This window comes from Mesoplodon densirostris, chromosome 6 (genome assembly GCF_025265405.1).
Source record: "Mesoplodon densirostris isolate mMesDen1 chromosome 6, mMesDen1 primary haplotype, whole genome shotgun sequence".
Lineage (NCBI taxonomy): Eukaryota > Metazoa > Chordata > Mammalia > Artiodactyla > Ziphiidae > Mesoplodon > Mesoplodon densirostris.
In genome coordinates, this window is record NC_082666.1 from 115,359,768 (window position 1) to 115,375,856 (window position 16,089).

Below are 16,089 nucleotides of genomic sequence, written 5' to 3' on the forward strand. Positions count from 1 at the left end.
AAGTAAGGTAAGTTTTAAAAGCAGGTTTATTAGTTCTCAATTTTTTTGCACTTAAATGCTTAAAACCATTCCTTTATCAAATAACCCTTAAAAAAGAAGCTGAACATCTAAACTGGGAGAGCCACAATAGGTGTGTTTAAACCCATCAGACAGGATTCAATAACAGCTTACAACACTCAAATTGATGCTCCTAGACACTTCCAAAGTGCACGTGCCATAACATCACCAGGGGAAGGAGTTCACCCACCAGGAAAGACAATGTCCCATGGCTGGCCTCTCCACCACCCATAGGCGTAGCTTGTAAAACCCCTGGCAGTCTGTATGGCAGGAGCCTCTAGGCTGGGTGGCAGTGGACCGAACCGCAAGATCCACCCCGAGGAAATGCCAGCAGGAGGGGTGCTCACGTCCCCTATATACATCGCACGCTGCTACAGCACCTGTGCTTCTAATGGCCCCGAAGTGGAAACGCCCACAACACTCACATGCCACCTGGCACGTTTGTACACCTGGATGCTATGCAGCAATGACAATCGGGAACTACCTCTACAGGCCACAGACATACTGCTGGCCAGAGGGGCACACACTGCAAGATTCCACTGGTACAAAGCCTGAAAGCTCACGGGTAGGGCTGCAGACAGGGCTGCGGCCTTGAGCGGGAATCATGGGGACTGTGGGGCTGATACAGTTCTGAACTTGGTAAGAAGTCCTCAAGCTATATACTTATGATTTGTGTACTGTTCTGAATGTGTAATTCACTAAAAATGCTTACTTAACCCATTTTTTGTATGACACCATGCCTCACACACTTGTGGGCAAGCAGCTCTTGCAGTTAATGGTGTTAATTCTCATGGCACTTCAAATTGCGAGGACCATCCAGTGCCACACAGATCGAACTCAGGGGCCTCACCCCCTCTGTCCCTCTCACCCCTGAGAAGCAGAGGCACCAGACGCTCCACCTGCTCATAGGGACGTCCTCTTACTGTCAAGTTAGGAGACAGAAAACTTCTGCATTCCCGAGGCCCAACGCCCACGTGCTTTTACCACACAGGGACAAGGGCTGGGCAAAGCCCAGACAGTTGGCTGTGCATACGGCCGCCCCCGCTGAAGGATTCTTTAAGAAGCAAACCAACAGAACTCGGTACCTGAGGGGTCAGGCTGCCCGAGGGCCTGGTCGTCACCACCGCTCTCTCCATCTTGCACATCGTCACTGGCAAAAGCTGGGCTCACAGCATTTTCTTGGAGACGCTGCTGCTTTCTCTCCTGCCGCTCTTTCAAAATAATCTTTAAAATTAAATAACCGATCAAAACACCTAAATACTTGTACTTAAAAATAAGCTCTTTTGCAAAATAAGCCACCCACGTTCAGCTGGCTGGCACTGTGCCTGTTTGTGCCCTTACTCCCCACCGCCCCCATGGGTGGGCCTAACCCTCTCACCCACAGCCCAGGAGCAGCATGTTCCCCCTGGGTGCGCAGAGCAGGGCATGTGAGAACTGAGCTCTGATGCAACTGTGCAGCTCAACTGTTACCTGGCCCCAGGCAAGACACGCCTTCCTCCATCTGAGACCCACCACACTCCACAGGCTGCTTTGAAAATTAAATCAAAGAACGTGTGCCAGGAAGTGTCCAATATTTCCCAAATCTGAGCATCAGACAGATTGCCTTGGGTGGAATGAGGGTAAAAAACGTGAATGAGAACATACTCCCCCCATTTCTGGTTTTCTGTCCACGTCACTCCAAAGCATTACAGTGAATAAATAAATAAGGCCTCCCCCTCCAGCAGCTAAGGCACCCTGCTTCACTCGCTCTAGCACACCATGTGGGAAGAGCAAGGGATCATCTTGCAGAGAATCGTGTACCCATCTTGATAAGGGCAGGTTCAAATGAGAGTGAAGGTTGAACTCTAAAAATGTAAGGGTCGAAAGGAGTAACACAGATACAGGAGGGTCTGTAGGTTTTCTCGCGCCTGATTTCGAACAGAACACCACACACCTTCTTCAACGAGGTTGGCTTCTTGGCCTTGGGGACCTCCCTCTGCTTCCCCTTCTTCATCAGGGGGGCGCTGGAGTCTAAGGGGTTGTGCGGGGTCTTCACCTGGCCAAAGCGGTGGCCCTTCTTCCCTGACATGGAGTCTTTGGAGAGGACAGGCACCGCCCCAACTACAACACAGGAGGGACACATGGCTCAGGCTGCCGCCCGCCACCTGCCTGGCTCCAGAGGGCAGGCTCGCTGCAGATCTGCCTCGGGGGCTCCTTATGCTGCCCGCCCATCCCCACAACCTTCCTCATCCTCATCAAATGGTCCCTTAGAGAACTAGCTTCCTATCCCTGTCATCAAATCTCCTATGTTGCTCCTATGTTGTAATCAAATCTGTAATCAAATCTCCTATGTTGCTCAGTAAAGTCTGATGATGTGTGGGTCTCATTTTTTGATTAAGAATTTTTCCGGGTAGCTTGTACTTAAGATGCCTTTTACTCCACCATTTTCAGTTGACACTGCCTTTGCAGGAGTTGGCCACTGGCTTCCCTACGCATACCTTCTACCTCGCTACCTTATAAGATCCTAGTAATATTTCAAGTTGATTCTCTTTGAGTTTTCTAGACATAAACATACTTCCCTAAATTCCCTGCACGGTGTAAATACATGACCACAATCACTACTCAGTACACTTCCACTGCGTACTATGGTTCTGTTCTACTTCCCACCTTGTTCCTGTTCCCAAGGAAACAGTTAACTTGTTCATACTTTCCCCTACTATTTAATTAGGAAAATTGCTAAACACATAACAAAGAAAAAGAGAATGTATAACAACAAACCCGCGTACTCACTGTCCAGCTTCAACAACCATCAGTATTTTTCCAAATATATTTTACCCACCCTCCTTAATTTTGGAATATGTTTTAAAAGTGCTGTGTAGACACAGGGGTGACTCCTGGAAAGGCAAGCCAAAAACAAAATAATAAAAAAATAATAATAACTGAGCAGAGACATCAACAACCACACACTGTGGGGAAGACAGCCACCAAATTCAGACCAGGGCAGTTCCGTACACAAAACAAAACAAAAAAACCCCATCACAATCACTACTCTCAGAAGGAAAAAATCAAATCCAGAGTTGCTACAATATATTAATTGAAATATTCAGTATTCAACAAAAAATTTTTCAAACTTTCAAAGAAACAAGAAAGTGTGACCCATACTAAAGAAAAAAGGAAGTTAACAGAAACTGTCTTTGAGTGCTCCCAGCTGTGGGACACAGGTGACCAAGACTTCAAGGCAACTATGAGAACAGATGAAAACACAGGATTTCAATAAATACAAATAACAAAGGAGAAAGGCTCATAGCAGATTTGAGATGGCAGAAAAATCAGTGAACATGAAGATAAATCAATAGAAACTATTCAATTTAAAGAAAAATTTTAAAGAAGATTTTAAAAGACTGAAAAAATGAAGACAGCCTCAAGAGACCTGTGGAGCAATAACAAACATACCACTATACATATAATGGGAGTGCCAGGAGAGCAAAGAGAAAAGACAAAAAATATTCTGAAGACATAATGGCCCTAAATTTCCCAAATTTGATGAAAACTTTCATCTACAAAGCCAAAATAGGACAAATATTACCCAACCAAAGGTAGGATAAATATAGAGATTCCCACCCTAGACATATCATAGTCAAACTGTTGAAGGTGGAAACAAAGAAAAACTATGGGAAGTAGCAAGGGAAAAACAACTCATCACAGAAAGTGGAACAACAAGACAAGTAATATCTGACGTCTCACTGGCAACAATGGAGGCAAGAGGGCAATGGAATGACATTCAAAATATTGGGAGAAAAAAAAGGTCAACCAAAAATTCTATACCCAGCAAAACTATCCTTCAAAAAAATGAATGTAAAATATAGATGTTCCTAGATAAACAATGACTGACAGAATTCATTTCTTAATTTACTTATTTATAAGCAACCACTTTTTTAATTTTAAGAAAATAATGTTTTTAAAGTAAAGGAAAAAATCAACAGAGGAATCAAAATGGTACTCTATATTTGTTTAACATAAAATAAAGCAGTTAAGGATGAACAGAAGAATAAATAAGACATGCAAGAAGAAGAAAAAAATAGCAACAGCAGTAAATGCAACCACAGTAACAATTACATTAAACATGAATGAGTAAAACACCCCACTCAACGGGCAGATTGTTGGCCTGGATAAAAAAGAAAGCTCCGACTATATGCTGTCTACAAGAAACATATCTTAAACACACTGTCTGCTAGGTGGCCAGGGCTACTCTTCCCTATGCTGCTGGTAAAAGCATTCACCTCCTCTTTAATCTGACCAGCCAGTTGGGAAGGCCTGACTTGGGCTCCAGAATAGACATAAGCCTCCAAAGGCCTTTGACTTAAGTTGTGTTCTGGCAAGAAAGCCCCACATAGGGGTACTTGGTACTGGCTCATCTAAAATAAAGAGGAACCCTGAATTCCTCTTAGCTAATTTTTACTTTTTCTGGAAAGAATGGTTCCATTACTGATGTCAAAAAGGAAGGTGATGGACATGTCAGTATTTGGGTATTCCTGGGATCTCTGGCCAAAATGTCCTTTCAATACTACCAAAATCCGAACCTTACAATCTGACAACCTCAAATACTTAAAAATATCATCTGATTGAGGGCCCCCACTCCTTGCAAAACTGTTTATGTACTTCATACACAACTGCATCTAAAAGGTCCAACTTGAACCTAGTTGCAAAAGAGCCACCTCATATAGCCTCAGAGGTAGTTCCCTCACTTTTCCTGCTTTTACCTTTGACTGGAGATCTAGAATGCTCAGTCAGCAGTTTACACACTTCCCTGCAGGCTCCCCCAGAAGCTACATTTTTCAGAATCAGCGGTTGGCCAAGCACTTTGCAGATTTCTCTGGAAAGGCCAACCCTGCAGGCCTTTACCAAACAGAAGATGAGCTGAGAAAAGCAACTTTGAGGAATATCTAACAAAGCAGTGGTCCCAAGTTCTGATATATGTAAGAATTACTCACACATGTGATGTATAAAACTGTGGATCCTGAAATGAATAAAATTACCAAAATCATTGAGACAAAGAAATTTAAATACAGACTGGATACAAGACGCTAGCAAGAAATAATCATTAATATTATTAGATGGAAGGATGGCAGAGTGGTTCAATTAAAAATAAAATCACCGTCAATTAGAGATACTGATGTATTTACAGGCTAAATGACATGATGTCTACAAGTACTTCAGGGAAAAAAAAGTAGAGTCCCAGATGCAACAAGACTGGCAAAACGTTGTTAACTGATGGAGCTGGGTAATGGGCACATGGTGGCAGTATTCATCGTATTCTCTCTACTTTTGATTATGTTTTAAAGTTTCCACCACAAAAAAGTGAAAAACAAAGACAAAACAAAACCAAAGATCCCACTGTGTGCTTGTTAAAAACACCTGCTGCCCTTCCCATATGAAGTGGTTCTAGTGCTCCACTTCTGAGGTGTTCCTGGAACCTGCACTTTCAGCAATGCCAGTACCACGGCTGGCAGTCCTGGGGATGCTGTGTGAAAAAGAAACACTGGGTTCAGGGACACGCTGTCGACTGGTGCCTCAGCCACACTGTACTTGGGCTAAATTAACTGTATTCAGACATCTTAAATTTGTACTCTGGGCTTTTAATAAAGGTCACTATGAAACTCACTAAAACTTACTTCTGCTGTAGCCATGAGAAGGCTATTTAGGAAACTGCTGACTGTATCATTCAGCAACCCATATAAAATCATCTGCCGGAGAAAGAGTGTTAAGAATTTTCAGCTTCAAAAAAATCCCACCTCCACCCCCATCAGAATGGCTAAAATTAAGACCAACAGCATCAAATGTTGAGGAGGATGTGGAACCAGGAGAACATTCATACGTTATTGGTGAGTGTAATATGGTACACAGGCAGTTTGGAAAACAGTCTGGCAAGTTATAAACTAAATACCACGTGGCCCAGCAATTCCACTCTCCCAAGAGAATTAAAAACAGACACTCAAATACTTGTCCATGGATATTCACAGCAGTATTATCCACAACAGCCAAAAGGGGGAAACAGCCTAAATGTCCATCAATAGATAAAGAAACTGTGGTCAACAGAATATGATTCCATCACCAACACTGGTGAAATAAGATACATGAATCATTATGGATGAACATCAAAGACATTAAGCTAAGTGAAAGCACACTGACGCAAAAGGTCACAAACTATATGATTCCATTTACATAAAATGTCAGCATAGGCAGATCCACAGGTAGTTGCCAGGGGCTGGGGAAAGGAGGAAAATGGGGAGCTTAATGGGTAGGGGTTTCCTTTTGGGGTGATAAAAATATTAGGAACTAGACAGAGGTGATGGTCACACAACACTGTGGATGTACTAAACACCACTAAATTGTACAGTGTAAAATGGTTAATTTCATGCTACATGAATTTCATCTCAATAAAAAACAAAAAGAACTACTGACATACATCTACAGTGTAAGTAAGTCACAAAAATATTGTGTCGAGTGAAAGAAACCTTACACAAAGAAGCATATACTAAGATTCCACTTACATGAAGTTCTAGAACAAGGAAAAACTAGTCCATGGCAGAAGAAACATCAGAACCATGGCTGCCTGCGGGTAGCAGCAGGGAATGACTGGGATGGGAAGCGGCTGAGGAAAGTTTCAAGGGTGCTGACGATGTTCCACACAGCCACGAGTCTAGGTTAGACAGTTATACGTTTGCCGAAAGGCTTCAAATGGTGCACTTAAGATCTGTGCGTGTCACTAAATGCATAGTTTACCTCCAAAGGAAAAGAAGAGCCATAAATAAATACTGAACTCTAGTAAATGATATACGTGCTGTAACACTTGGGGGTAAAATACAGTGGTGTCTGCAACCTACCTTAAATGCAGCAAAAATAAAAAACAACATATTGATGAATGGATAGATCGGGGTCAGCAAACTTTTCCTTAAAGGGCCAGAGAGTAAATATTTTAGGCTAATGAGCATACGCGTATTGCAATGCTCAACTGCCGTTATAACTCAAAGGCAGCCACAGATAATACTTAAATGAACAAGTGTTGGCTGTGTTCTAATAAAACTTTACAGCCAGCAGCCAGCAGGTCATAGTTTGCTGACCTCTGGAAAAATAACGTGGTTGAAAAAAATTAGGAATGACTGTACAATCTAGATGGTGAGTACATGGGTGGTCACTGCATGATTTTATTCAGCTTTTCCAGATGTTTGAAAATTTTCACAAGAAAAAAAAATGCTACCTCCCTCCCCTGAAGAGACAAATCATGTTTATCCTTTCTGGGATTAATGCCATAATAAAATCACCACCAGTTAGAGATGCAGATTGAGGTATTTGTAAGTAAAATGACATGATGTCCACAAATTGCTTTAAAATGCTTCAGAAACCAAAAAAAGTAAGCTTCTTCACCATTTCCTTGGATACCTATTTTTCACTTTTAAAATAAATAAAATGCCTCAGAGGGAAACATATTTAAAAGACTATGGTGGCAAATGTGCATTATTTCTCTGTACGACATATTGCCGATTTTAACTATCCTGGCTCTAAGAGGTGGTTCAGGAGAGAGAGTGACTGCATCACTACCAAGACAACACTGCCACCCCCTGCGTCCCCATGGACAGGCAGGTAATTCATTACAGTCTGGTGAAGCTTTACAACCTGTACAGGGCACTTACATATCATAAGATCTTCAGGTACACCAAGTCGTCACAGCAAGTGGAAAACCCATAAACCCATGTTGTTGTTGTTGTTGTTTTTAATGTTTATCTATTTATTTATTTTTGGCTGCATCGGGTCTTAGGTACGGCACGTGGGATCTTTTGCTGTGGCGTGCAGGGTTCTCTATAGTTGTGGTGCGCGGGTTTTCTCTTCTCTAGTTGTGGTGCGCAGGCTCCAGGGTGCGTGGGCTCTGTAGTTTGTGACACATGGGCTCTCTAGCTGAGACGCTTGAGCTCAGGAGTTCTGGCGTACGGGCTTAGCTGCCCTGTGGCATGTGGGAACCTAGTTCCCTGACCAGGGACTGAACCTGCATCCCCTGCATCGGAAGGTGGATTCTTTACCACTGGACCACCAGAGAAGTCCCCCAAACCCACCTTTTAATAAGACCTATTTCTTAAAATCATCATAATTAAATAACTTTAAAAATTTTGTGATAAAATACATATTAACATAAAAACTACTATTTTAACCGTTCACTTCACAATTCAGTGGCATCAATTACGTTCACAACATTGTTGCAAACATCACCACTACCCATATCCAAAACTTTTTCATGCCCCGAAATAAAAATCTATCCCCATGAAACAATAACTCCTCATTCCCCACTCCCCTCAACCCCTGGTAACCGCTAATCTACTTTCTGTCTATGACAGAATTTCCTTCCTTTTTAAGGCTGAATACTCCATTGTATGTATATACCACCTTTTGTTTACCCATTCATCTGTTGATATACATTTGGGGTATTTCCATCTTTGGGCTACTACGAAAAATGCTGCTATGAACACTGGTATACAAGCGTCTGAGTCTCTGTTTTTAATTCCTTTGGATACATTCAGAGGAGTGGAATTGCCGAGTCACATGACAACTCTCTATTTAGCATTCTGAAGAACCACGGGACCGTTTTCCAAAGTAAGTGCACCATTTAACATTTCCATCAGCAACGGTTCCAATTTCTCCAAATCCCCATAAACACTTGTTATTTTCCATGTTTCTGATTAGAGCTATTGTAGTAGGTTTGAAGAACTGCCTCAGTGTGGTTTTAAGTTGCATTTCTCTACTGATGTTGAACATCTTTTCACGTGTTATTGACCGTACGTATACCTTCCCATGGAGAAATGTCTTTTCAAGAGCTCTGCCCATTTTTTAAATGAGTGCTACCGAATTGTAAGAGTTCTTATATATTTGGATATTAAATCCTTATAAGATATGATTTTCAAATATTTTCTCCCATTCTATAAGTTGTCTTCTCATTTTCTTGATGTCATTTGGTACACAAAAGTTTTTAATTTTGATGAAATCCAATTTATCTATTTTTGCTTTTGTTGCTTGTGCTTTTGGTGTCCTTTCTAAAAATTCATCACCTAATCCAAGGTCATGAAGATTTACCTGTTTTCTTCTAAGAGTTTCAAGTTTTAGCTCTTATATTTAAGTTGTTGATCCATTTTGAGTTAATTTTTGTATATTAACTGTGAGGGTGTGAGGGTGGGGGCCTAACTTCATTGTTAAGCATGTGGAAATCCAGTTGCCCCAGGACCATTTTTTAAATGATTGTTCTTTGTCCTTTTAATGAACTCAACAACCCTGTTAAAAATTCACTGGCCATAGATATGTGTGTTTATTTCTGGATTCTCCATTCTATTCTACTGGTCTATATCTATCCTTATTCCAGCACCACATTATTTTGATCATATATAAACAACTTCTGATTACAAGAGAAAACAGTCACAAAATAGTCTACTGAAAAAGACTTCAATCATTTGTCTGAAATGAAAAGACTCTTTTACCTGAGAACACCACTGGTTTGGAGGACTGCTTTGCATTCTGGGAGTGCTGCTTCTTTTCCAATGCGGTTAGCATTCCTCCCAAATCCAACTGTACTGGAATTTGGCTCTTCTTTCCACTACTTTTAAAATTATTCTAAAAAGTTCAAAAATCAGACATTTATTTATAATACTATATTTTAGAAATTGTGCTTTTCATTTTATGATAAAAAATCATATAATTAATAAGATAAAAAAGATATAGGGACTATACAAATCTTAAAATTAAAAAAAGAATTAAAGTAATTAAAACCCCAGTCCATTCCAAATTATCTGCCAATATTACCACCGAGGTTGTTTATTTCCTCCTCCTCCGTTCATAATACTGGTTTAATTAAACCACGTACACGTCTGCATCTCCACTGTGAGTAACAGCACGCATCTACAGGTAAGGAACAAAGACCTGTCTAACGTCCTGGGCTACGGAAGTGTATGTGTGGGGCTAGCCGGTTGGTACGACTGCCTCATGAACACCACTCGCTCTCCAACTGCCTAAGTGAGCCAACCAAGGGCCACGAAACCATGGAGGCATGACCAAAAATTTATACAAGTCCCAGACACACCCAGCCGGTGAGTATTATATTTAGGCGCGAAGTCAGATACACTCTAAACAAATGTTATTTCTGAAATCGTTCTGATTTGGGTTTTGAGGCTGTATAAGGCTGTATGGACGTGTTGTCTCTTGTGCTTTAGCACCTCCACTCCTGCCCCCCGCCACTCTTCTCTTCCCTGATGCCAAATTCATGCTGGGTGAGGGCTCATGGCAATGGGTGAGTGCTAAGCACAGCACAGGCGGGCTACAGAGACCTCTGCGGGGATGGAAGATAACCAAATTACAACATAGGAATGCCAAGGTACATGGGTTTAGAATTTTACTTTTCACACATGTGAAAACAATCACCCCACTGTGAAAGGCAAAATGACAATGAACATGCCCAAAGTATGTAAGTTCTCCATCTAGATTATGAACTACAAGTTCATTCCTGAATCCACAGAGGGGCTGAGGCAAGAGAAGAATCATCCCTTCCTCTGATCCTGACTACCTGAGTGAAATGCTGGTGGCTTTCTTTTTTCCTTCTGTCAAGACATTACTGCCTCACAAAGGGATTCTTCTGTTCCTGAATAAACTAAGTCAACGTTTTTTCTTTAACTCCAAGTTAGGCAGTTTGTGTTCCCCTCCTTTCTGATACAGCAATGGCAGTTACCAATAGACTAATTACAAAAGTGACAAAGCAGTTTTAGCTTAAGAGCAACTTTGTCTCAACATACTGGATGTGGTTCCCCAGTGAAGGAATGAATCAAAACAAAACCACCTGTCCCCGTACACAGAGAAGTCCGGAAAGCAGTTTTTCTCAGGAGTTTAGTTTAGCAAGAAAAGTTAAGCCAAAAGCAATTGTGGTTTCAATCTAAAAATTACCTGTGGCTGCTGTTTAGACTGAAATTTCGGTGACTCTACTCTGTCTCTTCTTTCAGATGCAACTGCCAGATTGGGAAACTCCTCGGCATCCTAAGTAAACCACACACCCTTTAGCTCTTCGCAAATCACAATTATCAAATAAGCCCAACTACAACCTTTTCCTTGCTCTTATTTTCTTTCCATAAAAATATCCTTATAAAAGTGCTCAAAGGTGTTATAAAACAGTCAAAACAAAAACAAAAAACTAATGTAAGTGCTTCGGATTTATTTCACTCTTAGAACAAAGTTAAGGACCACAGTTTGAATCTCCCTGCTCCAGAGAGAGAGAGCAGGGGCCTCAAGGATGTGGGTTCACCAAGCAGTCTACGCACTGCTCCAAGCACCCTGGCACAAGAGTGTTCAAGCAACCATCCTTCAACTATGCTTTTCTTTAGGGAAACCATCAATCTGGACTCAGGAGATGTAAGCATCTTGTCACATGTGCTGAGCCTAGACTAGAAAAAAGAAACAAAGGAACAGGTCTCTAAACAATGTTTAAATCATTTTAAAATGTCTTATGTGCTTCTGTCAACATTTTAGGGACCCTGGAGAAGTTATGTGAAAAATGTGGGCAGAAATAATGAGTTCTTTGTTGGCCCAAACAACAATGCTCTACCGCAGTCATAGGTTTTTCAAACATGCAACCCCATTACTCTCAAGGGAATGTTCCAAAAGCCCCGGGAGCCCCTCGAGTTTGTGGGGACACCTCGGGCTTGACCCTAAGCTGGCTGCCTGGGAGCACTGCTGAGAGACCCTTCTGCCAGCACCAGGAGCCAGGCTGCTGAGTCTGGTACTGCAGACCCATGAGAAACATAATCAGGATCCAGGACGGCTCCTTGGAGAACAGGGACATTCTTGGAGTATCACTGGACAACAATTTAAAGACCACTTCCGGAAATTCATGATATTCTCTTCTTGACCAGGGTCCACGACAGATCTATAGTATTCTAAGTTTCTCTCAATAGTGGAGCACATTATACCAAAACATCTAGATAGAAAAGGAGGCCCTGCAGAAGCCAGCATGCCAAAGCAAAGAAAAAAAACAGGCCAGAAGATACTGAGGGGTATATATTAGTAGTAGGGCATACACACCATTAAATTTCAATACAAGTAGTTTTGTCTCTAGGCCATTCATTCATTCGTTTACTGAGAGCCTGCTATGAGATGGGCACTGAGCTGGGGACATGAAAATGAAGAACTGAAGAAAATGGGTGACAACTATTTTCTTTAGCACCACAATTATTAAAGAAAATGTTGGAGAATTTTTACTTCAGCAACCAGTATGAACCCATATTTCTATTAAGGAAGACCCATTTATTATATCAAACAAGGTGAGTAATAAATGTAAATATACTTCAATCCTTGGTGGCTCTTGAACTGTCAGGACTTCATATTTCGATTTAGACCTTTCTTTCTTTTTCTTATTCTTCCTTGAGGCTTCATTTTGCTCAGGATCGTCACCTTGTGATGCTCTGGACTAGAACAACAACAACAAAAAAAAAAGCAAAATTCATGGGTTTTTAGGACCATTTTTAAAGTCTTTATTGAATTTGTTACAATATTGCTTCTCTTTTATGGTTTTTTTTTTGGTTTTTTGGCCGCAAGACACGTGGAATCTTAGCTACCCAACCAGGGATCGAATCTGCACCCCCTGCACTGGAAGGCGAAGTCTTAATCACTGGACCTCCAGAGAAGTACCCCCCAATTTCTGTTTTTTTTAAAAAAATTAAAACAAAACAAACGATCTTTATTTATTTATGTTTTCAGGAGCCCTGAGGTAGAACAGACAGCAGGTTGTTAATGGAGGTTCCTAGAGGGGTGGGGGCCAAAGGGCCACGGGAAAAGGACCTTTTCCGTAATTAGATCCTTGTAATATTACAGGTGCTATTTCAGTAATAAAAATTCACAATACAGAAAGTTTTAGAGGGGAAAAAAAAATTATGACCACAATGCAAAGCCATCTGGGTCATAAGATTACAGGAGATCCTCATTTTCTCATCTTTATTTTGGGACTTCTCAAAAATAAACTTTTCTTACACCTCTAATTAAAAAATAATTTTTAAAAAGATGCTGGGAAAATAAAACAAAATCTGTTAACTCTTAAGAGTGTTAAAAGCTCATTTAGATGGTGACTTGGTGGCCTACTGTGCAGCCTGCACCCCGACGCCAGCGGGGCCTTGGAGCTGGCCAGTCTCCATGTGTACTTGGAGGGGTCTCACAGCCGCCTCCTGTGTTTCACAAGTATGTGCATAAAGCTGTAGGGAACAGGCACACAGGTCTGACTTCACCATTAATTGTTACCAGCACAGATTCCTCAATCAACCAAGCGTAAACACACAGCTTCTGTTTGTGTGGGATGGTCTAAGACACTTTGGATATCAAAAAGTATCCTAACACTCAAAAAGATAGGAAACCAGCACTAAACAAATACGACCATATTTCAACTTAAAATAATGTATCAGTACACGATGAAAATCAAAACCAAAATCTAGCCCAGTAAAAAAAGGCTCTTCAAGAAAGAAATCTAGGGATTGGAAAATAGCAACTTAAAATTATTTGAATTGAAAGGAAAAAATGGATTCTGAAATGCTATCATATAGTAAGTAAGCTGCAATTAACCAAGAATCAATTAACATACATGATGATCGCAAAATGTGGCACACAATTATCTCGCTACCAGTACCTGGTAGGTAAAAGCAATGGAAAATCAACAGACAAAAGACTGCAGTATTTTATATACCAGAGCATAAGCTACTGCCAGCATCTCTCTTGTAAAGAATTCGAAATGGTCCACAGATATTTTAAGACCACAGGTCTAACATGCACATCCTTACTTGTGTATAAAAGCTACCACTTGTGTCCCTAGACTGTATTCAGTTCAAGTACTGAATACAACCAACTCAGATTAGTGCCTACAGTACTGAATGGAAACGCTTTCAGTTAGGCGTTTCTCAAAACGCTTTGAGAAAAAAAGAAAGCCAATCCAGTGGTACAGAAGAGCAACATAATCAAAGTGTGACACGTACCTTTTTAGTAGGATGGACAACATGTTTCTCTTTGTACGAAGGCTCCGAAGATAAAACTTCAGAAGATGACATACTACCATTTTTAGGATCTGCTGATGAAGCAACCATCTTTAGGTTTATCATGGAAGTAACATTTTTAGGGGCTGGTGACAGTTCTGTAGATAATGTCTGCCGAACAACATAACCCATTGGTGTCCAAGATAATTCTGCTCAAAGATAACCAAAATTGTTGAACAATCCCAACAGTAAAAAAGAAATTCCTTAGAAATTCCAAGCATGCATTACATGAAGTACTCAAGAGCATAGTTAAATTAAGGTGTTGTTAAGAACATTCTCTTGGAAACTACAGCATCCACTAAATTTGTTTTTCTTCTTGGAACATGCATGCTGAATTAACTTGTAAGGGCAACTGACTTTCCTAGGAACTGTTCTGTTAACTTGGAGATGCAGGCGGTAAACAAAAAAGTTTCCATTAAAAAACAATAATCCACAAATACATCCATGTGGCAAACACACAGAAATAATAAGCTAAAGATCAAATTGTGGCCCTAGTAACCTTGATGTGTACCTTTAACATCAGAAATCAAAGATCACTAAACTTCAGCTACCACAATAACTGGTAATTTCTTTCTTTCTAGAACATAGGCATAAGTATAGCAACACTACTCCGTAGGTGCCCATGAAACTGTATATATAGACAAAACAAAAGGACATCCATCAGGACATGGACAGGTCATGTCAGCAGCCTGTGGCTACCCCACAGTGGGGAGACAGGCTGTTCTTGTCACCACAGAGCTGTGCATCTTCACAGCAGTTGCTAAAGTGAAGGTCTTTTATTGAACCACGTACGTACCAAACATGCTAACGCAATAGAACACACACCTGTGAATAAATCTACAATAATTTTGTAAAAAGGTCTTCTGTTAGGACAAGCTACTCACAAAAACTTCAAAAGCAGAATCTACTGAACTCTCTCTGAATATCTCACTTCTGGGCCAGGTCAGGACAGACCAGCAGTTCTCAAAGTTCTGAGACTCCCAGGACCCTTTCAGGGGTCCACAGTCAAAACTGTTTTCCTGGTAACAGGAATGTGCCATCTGCCTTCCCCACTCTCACTCTCCCATGAGCGTAGTACAGTGGGGTTTTCCAGAGGCTGTACGACAGAGAACAGTGAAACAGGTGAATGCCGAAGCAGAGCTCCTGAGCCAGACGTTGAAGAGCTGCTAAAACGCAAAGGCTGCTCTCCTCTCCTGACTAGTTTTTTAACTTTGGAAAATAGTTTTTTTTTTTTTAATTAAAATATGTTATGTTAACCTGTAATGGGTTTACTGTTACTTTTAAAGTGAATTAGTAAGTATTTTGTATTTCTCAGTTTTAATTTCAGATATTACAAATATTGACAGTTATCCAAATAAACAGAAATTCTTTGGGGTTCTTTTAAAGGGTATTAAGGAGGTCCTGAGACCAAAAACTATGAGAACCACTGATACAGGCAATGCTTAAGAAAGGAATCATTTCTGAGTTCATAAAATGTCTCAACTGGACAAACATTTCATTTTTAATTCTTTACTTGTATGTAGTTTACACTCCTTGGGAATGGATGTGGGATCTCGTTTGCTTACTTCAGTCTTCTAACAATGATGCCAGTTTATCAACCCATCAGCTGCCTTAAAGAAGGCTTTAAAACAAAAACATTTCAGTTGCACTAGACTGAAAATGAACTAAGAAAACAGACAACAACAATAGACAATTTTTATATTTTAAAATAATATTTGGTAGCCACTCTTACCTCTCGTACATGAAGAGCGACGGGTAGCAGCATTATCAGTTACAGATTCGGTCCGATTATTATTCCTCACCACTATTTCACCCTAAAAAACAAACCAGTTCTTTTCTTACTATTTCAAAATAAAAGTCATCATTATTTTTGAAATATACAGCTTCCTTCACCATTCTTAAAACCTGCAAAACATAACTCTAATTAAAAATTCCAAACAGATAAGTACATAATGTGAAA

General features: G+C 40.6%; 1 protein-coding gene across 9 annotated transcripts in view; it reads right to left on the bottom strand.

Moving 5' to 3' along the window:
- SECISBP2 (SECIS binding protein 2) overlaps positions 1 to 16,089 on the bottom strand; it is a 39,587-nt gene that overhangs the window by 11,805 nt on the left and 11,693 nt on the right. For 3 of the 9 annotated variants that reach the window (XM_060102463.1, XM_060102454.1, XM_060102460.1), the window contains 7 exons: positions 15,862 to 15,943; positions 14,073 to 14,278; positions 12,401 to 12,523; positions 11,008 to 11,097; positions 9,555 to 9,687; positions 1,991 to 2,157; positions 1,143 to 1,281 (listed from right to left, as the gene is read on the bottom strand). In XM_060102463.1, coding sequence (XP_059958446.1) covers positions 1,143 to 1,281; positions 1,991 to 2,157; positions 9,555 to 9,687; positions 11,008 to 11,097; positions 12,401 to 12,523; positions 14,073 to 14,278; positions 15,862 to 15,943 — 940 coding nt within the window. Of the gene's footprint in view, positions 1 to 1,142; positions 1,282 to 1,990; positions 2,158 to 9,554; positions 9,688 to 11,007; positions 11,098 to 12,400; positions 12,524 to 14,072; positions 14,279 to 15,642; positions 15,663 to 15,861; positions 15,944 to 16,089 lie in introns of those variants that run through there. The other 6 variants (XM_060102457.1, XM_060102456.1, XM_060102464.1 and 3 more) reach the window with 6 other exon arrangements.